Genomic DNA, 6,000 nt, shown 5'->3' with positions numbered 1-6,000 from the left:
TAACTAAGAAAGCCAGTAACTTTACTGAGTTCTCTGCAAAATACAAATACCTTTTTGAATCCCAGCAGGAGAAAATGATTTTTTTTTTTTAATATCCATACATTAATTTTTCACTACATACAGCTGAATCAAGTCCCTTGAGATACAGAGATGTGATTTTTTTTAATTTAATGACATCTTGTCTTCAAGTGGCGACAAAGTCCAGCTTATGCCGCTGAAAGCCTCTTTCTCCTGGTTTGAAAAAATAAAAATAAAAAAAATAAAAAGGAAAACAAAAAGAGAGAAACACACTTCCTTTCCACCATACCAATGTAGGTTTATACAAGCTACATTTGTTACTACATTTTTTTTTTTTTGTAACTTTTTTTTTTTTGTTATTTGCATTTTTTTTTAAATGGAAACAATATTTTAAGGAAAAAGAACAGCAAACCAAAACGGGTGAACCAGGGAGTCATATGTGTACATAATGCGAGATTTTATAGAAGAAACGATGGCATACTGAGTCACAATACTGTACATTTGTTAGGTTCTTATGATTATTTTTTTCTTCTTGTTTTTTTTTTTTTTTTTTTTTTAAATAAATTTTGTTTTGTTTTTATTTCTTTTTTTTTTCCCCCAGCCCATTCCTCATCAGAATTGGTTGAATGGTATTTTGAGGTACTGTGAGGGTGAATATGAGGTACCAGTATTATTGTAAATTACATAAAGCAAAACAACATATTCAGAAATATGACCTTCTCAAATCCCAAAGAGAATGGAATATAACAAAGCCAAGATAACACTGCTCCATGTCTTTGGTAGAAAAGGTTTCAACAAATGTCCAGTCTCTGATTCATGCGAAATCAAAACGATGACGCTGTCGTGATCTCAGTATGATCAGAGGAAACGGGTAAATGTGCTAATGTAATGGGACAAATTAGCAAAACACATGTGATCAAGGATTCACAACATATGCCTCCTCATAACCATGAACCCATAATAACATGATATATCCCTTAGTCAAAAAAACCCCCAACCCATTAACTCTTTTAAATCTTTCAGTGCAATGTCAATTCAAGTGAAACTATCGACTCCTTGTTTTGAGTTGAAACAGCATCTGCTTTGGTTCACAGACTAAAGGTTTGTCATTTCAGAAAGGTTGTGCTTCTTCCCAACCAAAGCACACATCGGGATAAATATCTTGTGCTCACTGAAAGTTATATATAAACACAAGCAGGCTGACCACTGCTATCGCAACAAGAAATGCTCAATTCTGCTATAAATGTAAGTGAACAGGATTTTTATTACTGCAAAATGGGAATTTTACTGTCAGCAAATATATCTGATAGTAAGTGTGCTTACTTTGGGAGCATACACGTTCTTCACCTGAGTGTCATTATACCATTACTACTCAAAGATGTGTATCTTTCCAAAACTAGATATTCATGACAATTGCTGTTTGTGTCATTTACACTGAATCTAATGTTCTTACTGGGATTTCCGTGAAAGATTCAGTATGGAGCAAAAAGAAAAGAAAAAAAAAAAAAGACAAAACAAACATCTGTACTTATGTAATCTCACACTGACAAAAAATGTTATGACCATAATTATCATATATATTTATATATTAGAAAGCTATACACAAGCATGTTAATTTCACAGATATTTAAAAGAATCTTAATATTATTATTCAATATTATTAGAAATACACATTAAAAAAAACTCTACAAAATGAAGGGGAAAAAATCAGCAAAGCAAGGGTTCTCAGATGTCATGGCTTAGTTTTGAAAAGCCCAAGATTAATCACTCTTATACAACTATCATTTTTCATATAGGCAAAGCTTTCAAAACTCATTCTGGTTTATATAAACTACAAAACGCCACAAAAATGCTTTGCATTGTATTCCTTTTTATATGAAAATATAAGCAAGAGTATCATACAATTGTTTCTTTTTCTTGTGTTTTTTTTTTTTTTTTTTTTTTTTTTTTTTTTAATACTGAACATTTAAAGCAAGTCCTAGGTGTGTGATTTCATCAGAATAAACTAACATGGCTCTTAATTTACGGTATGGTCCTTCATCTACTGACATTTTTGCGAATAACTCCCATTTCTTCAAAAAAAGCGCTTGATTCATCAGAGGTTCTAAAATACTCCTTCTCCCTGACTAAAGCCTAAGGGGCTGTACATCTGTACAATCCTTCCAAAAAAATCTTGCATAAAAGCTTCCGTTTGAGTTCAATGTTCAATGTCTGGCAACCTCGACCCGTCCCCCTTGTCCCCGCCCGCCCTCTATGTACAATACGTTGAACCTGCAACATGACTTTGTCAATCATAACATACATTTAGCGAGGGAACATTCTGCAGAGAGTGGCGAAGAGAACTAAATCTGTACACAAAGAGCAACTCAAGTGCTAGCCTGTCGGCGCTGGCCCTCAGCTGAGCTTCTCCCATGGCTGAATGTCGCTGAGGAAAGTTGTAAATACCTTTACAAAAAAATTCGAGAGTACCTGACGATTTTTTTTGTTACTATGCATATATGTACACCTACACACACGTGTAAATATATATGCATATATGGTTAAGTCTTGAAAGTCAAATCCACACACAGCAAAAGTTATGCATAGTAACCCCACCCGCTAAAACCCTGTCTTAACCCTCTAATGCTAGCCCCTACCTCCCTTTCCCTCCCTGACACCCATCAATCACGACAACATGTACATTTGACACTCTTTGAAGAAGAGCGTGAAAAACAAGTAAATTGAAGAAAAGCCCTCCTGTCTGTTTACATTGTGTGTGACTTCACAGAGCTTGGAGGGCTGCGATTCATCAGAGCAGATTGAGAAAACGTGTGAATGTGATGATGGACCGAGGTCAAGTGTGGGGGCTGTTGAGGTGGGGGGGCGTGGCTTATCATGTGGCCCAGCCCTCAGAAAGGCGGACTCGCTTGACAGACGGACTGTCGCGCTCGTCCAGGACGGGCCGGCCCATGCCAAGGGGCGAGTGGAAGTCGGGCCGGTGCTCATCGCGCTCACTGCCCTCGCTGCTCAGGCTGTCGGCTGGCGAGCGGCCCTGCGGGGGCGGAGCCTGTTGCGGGGGTTGGGCCTGGTGCTGCTGCGGATGGGAAGGGGGCGGGGCATAGCCGCCAGGCGTGGCGCTGCTGGAGCGGTCTCTAGGAGGAGAAACAGGTTCGGACTTGATGTGCAGGCTTTGGGTAGAGGGCAGGGAGAGATTTGAACCCTGACATAAGTGAGAGCTAGTGCAATTTCTGTAGGAAGGAAAGGAGACGAAGGGGGTGTTACAGAACATGGCGAGTGCCCCGCGCACTCACAAATCATTAATAGTGACACACACACATTATTAACTATTCACTGTAAAACTGTGTATTCTACTTCTGTTCAAATTTTAAAGCCTAAATCAGGAATTGTTACAGTTGGTGGACAGTACTACAACAAATCTAGCATTTGTATGTTAACCATAATCTGTTATTGAACACAGTGGAGGTCTACTACAAGCAAAGTGCATCTCAATAATTCCTAACTGTTTTTAAGATATATCTGACATCATAACACATGATGAAGACATAACACATGAAAAATGCGACTAAGAAATGTGTGAATCAAAGATGAGTGAAACATCATCAGAGCATAACAAACTAACAAGCAGGGGTGCATAATGTTTCTTGTGTGCATGTGTGTGTGAGTGTGTTAAAGCTCACCCCAGCTGGCCGAGGGCAGAGTGCTGCATGTTCTGGAGGTGCTGCTGCTGCCAGCCACTCATTGAGCCCAGGTGCAGGGTGTTGGCACTGCTAAAGCCAGATATAGATGACAGGTCGGCACTGCTTAGAGAATATTCTGGAGGAGAAAACAACAGAAGAACAACGTTAGGTATCTATCTATCTATTCACGTGCTTTGAATTACCAGATGAAGAGGTAGACTTTCATGAGAGTAACTTTCAAGATTCTTTCAAAGTCTATCAAACTGCACATTCACAAGATAAGTTTAACGTTAGCATTACATTCAAAGTAAGAATAATGTTTAATGTCTGTCGATTTACAAATGACAAATACGGGAAAGTGTGATGAGCACATTCACTCTTGATTATACACACAGTGTGTATAAATGCAGCTGCACTTTCTATAGCTATCCATTCAAATAAAGCACAAGTCTGTATACTTTAAATTCACCATAATCATTTCTTTTCAAACTCAGAGCCGAAGTAAAAAGTTATAGTGAAATAACATTTGTACGGATAAAGTTGAGGATATATTCTGCCTTTACTGCCTTTTTATGATAGCGATGACTTTGTTGCTCTGCGGTGTTCTACGTACCAGTACCATAGGAGGTGGAGATCGCTGATGGGTAGCCGCCCATGCCCTGGCCTGGTAGAGTGGGTGTTGCCACAGAAACCACAGGGGTGGCCAGTGACTGTGCGGACTGCGAGTTGTTTATTCTCTGATTCTGTGGCAAAAAGTAGAAGAAAGCACAAACATGATTACAGGCAGGAGATGCTGGCTAGCAAGCAAACTTGTGGGGAAGAAATGAATCACTTGACACGCAGAACCACCAAACTCTCGCAAACTATCATTTACAACCGCCCGCAGGGCGCCTTGTCGCTATAGTAACCCATACAGTCTCCAAGGCAACAGGATCAGCAACAGCAGGAGGTGGGGCTGTGCTTTTTTTTGCTAGAATGATGACTGATGAGGTAGAAATGCACTCGTGTGCCTCGTTCTATGGTTAGAGAGAAGCTTTAATGGAGTTGAAGCAGAGATGGAGGGGTCAAACTGATTTGGTGGGCAGCACCAGGTGAAAAGAGGGTGTGTTTACTTTAAACCACCACTAGGAGTCTCACTTGTTTCTCACTACAGTGTTTTTATTTTTTTTTAGGAAGGAACGCCAAGTAGTGTTTATTTGGTCACGTAAGGACAAAAGTTACCTGTAGGGTTTTCTATATGCTGATGAACTATCATATGAGTATGCGAGTGAGTCCACTGTATATTACACTTAAATTCTTCAAATCTGAGGTACATCTTATCGCCATCTATTAAAATGTGACAGCTGTTAGAGGATGACAGATGGCCTTTATGTCTATTAGTCTGGGTCACTGTTTTGAGTGACATTCCCACTTACCAATAGAAGGTCAACATCCTCAGACTGACGGCAGTAAAGAGGGGAGGGTGATAAATTCAGAATTAGTGTCATTGGATGAGGGAGGCGCTTGGTCAATCTAAATGACGACTATGCGCATAGCTACAGGGAGCTCTTGTATTCGCTATGAAACTACAAAACTAGTGACTGCTCATGAGGACAGGAAGAGATTTAGAAGTGCTTTAGAGACTTCGAGAAGAACGGTAAAATACCGATGAGCAACTTACGATCGAAGGCATGTTGTTCTTGGTTCCTGGCGGGATGAGCACGCGCAGGTCAGGCTTTCGGCTGTTCATGCCCAGGTTCATTGGCGGGGGCGACTTGGCCTGCATGTTCTTGTTCATACCCCCAGAGGACACCAGCAATCCAGGAGAGTTACGGTGGTTTCCATAGCCGTTTCCTAACAGAAAAAGAAATAGAGAGTCAGACACACTTATCTGCCAACTACAGCACATCAAGCTTTCATTATAACACAACTTTTAATCAGGCTCCATTTGACTTACTAACCTCAACTAAAATGTGCCATTTTCCAAGTCATCTACAATAAAGCTTCCTTTCAGGCATGTCTCGACATATCGTTTTTATTTCCATAGTCCTTTCACCAAGCATGACCATTAAAGAAACATCTGACCCGTTCTGGGGTATTGCACCTTTGATCATTTTTCACCTGAAATGCGAGCTTTTGATTTCATCATTTCCCCTAGTTTTCACAGCCACTAAGCAGTCATTCATGTGCACAAAGCCCTCGCAGAACACATCTTATCCATCAGCTCTCAGAAAACCACAGGGAATTAGCTATCTCTCATCAGACATAACCCGCTTCAGTGTTCCTTCCCTCTGGGTCTCATAATTCAAACACTTGTGAGCAAGGG

The 6,000-nt window shown here is 40.2% G+C and overlaps 1 protein-coding gene across 9 annotated transcripts in view; it reads right to left on the bottom strand.

Moving 5' to 3' along the window:
- mef2cb (myocyte enhancer factor 2cb) overlaps positions 1 to 6,000 on the bottom strand; it is a 68,157-nt gene continuing 62,157 nt past the window's right edge. For 6 of the 9 annotated variants that reach the window (XM_047150050.2, XM_047150046.2, XM_047150047.2 and 3 more), the window contains 4 exons: positions 5,356 to 5,528; positions 4,309 to 4,438; positions 3,696 to 3,831; positions 1 to 3,245 (listed from right to left, as the gene is read on the bottom strand). In XM_047150050.2, the coding sequence (XP_047006006.1) occupies positions 2,891 to 3,245; positions 3,696 to 3,831; positions 4,309 to 4,438; positions 5,356 to 5,528 (794 nt within the window). In that variant the 3' untranslated portion in view covers positions 1 to 2,890. The remainder of the gene's footprint in view (positions 3,246 to 3,695; positions 3,832 to 4,308; positions 4,439 to 5,355; positions 5,529 to 6,000) is intronic. The other 3 variants (XM_053674332.1, XM_047150048.2, XM_053674331.1) reach the window with 1 other exon arrangement.

The sequence above is a fragment of the Ictalurus punctatus genome, chromosome 22, assembly GCF_001660625.3.
Source record: "Ictalurus punctatus breed USDA103 chromosome 22, Coco_2.0, whole genome shotgun sequence".
Taxonomy (NCBI): Eukaryota; Metazoa; Chordata; class Actinopteri; order Siluriformes; family Ictaluridae; genus Ictalurus; species Ictalurus punctatus.
This window is presented reverse-complemented; position numbering and strand designations above follow the sequence as displayed.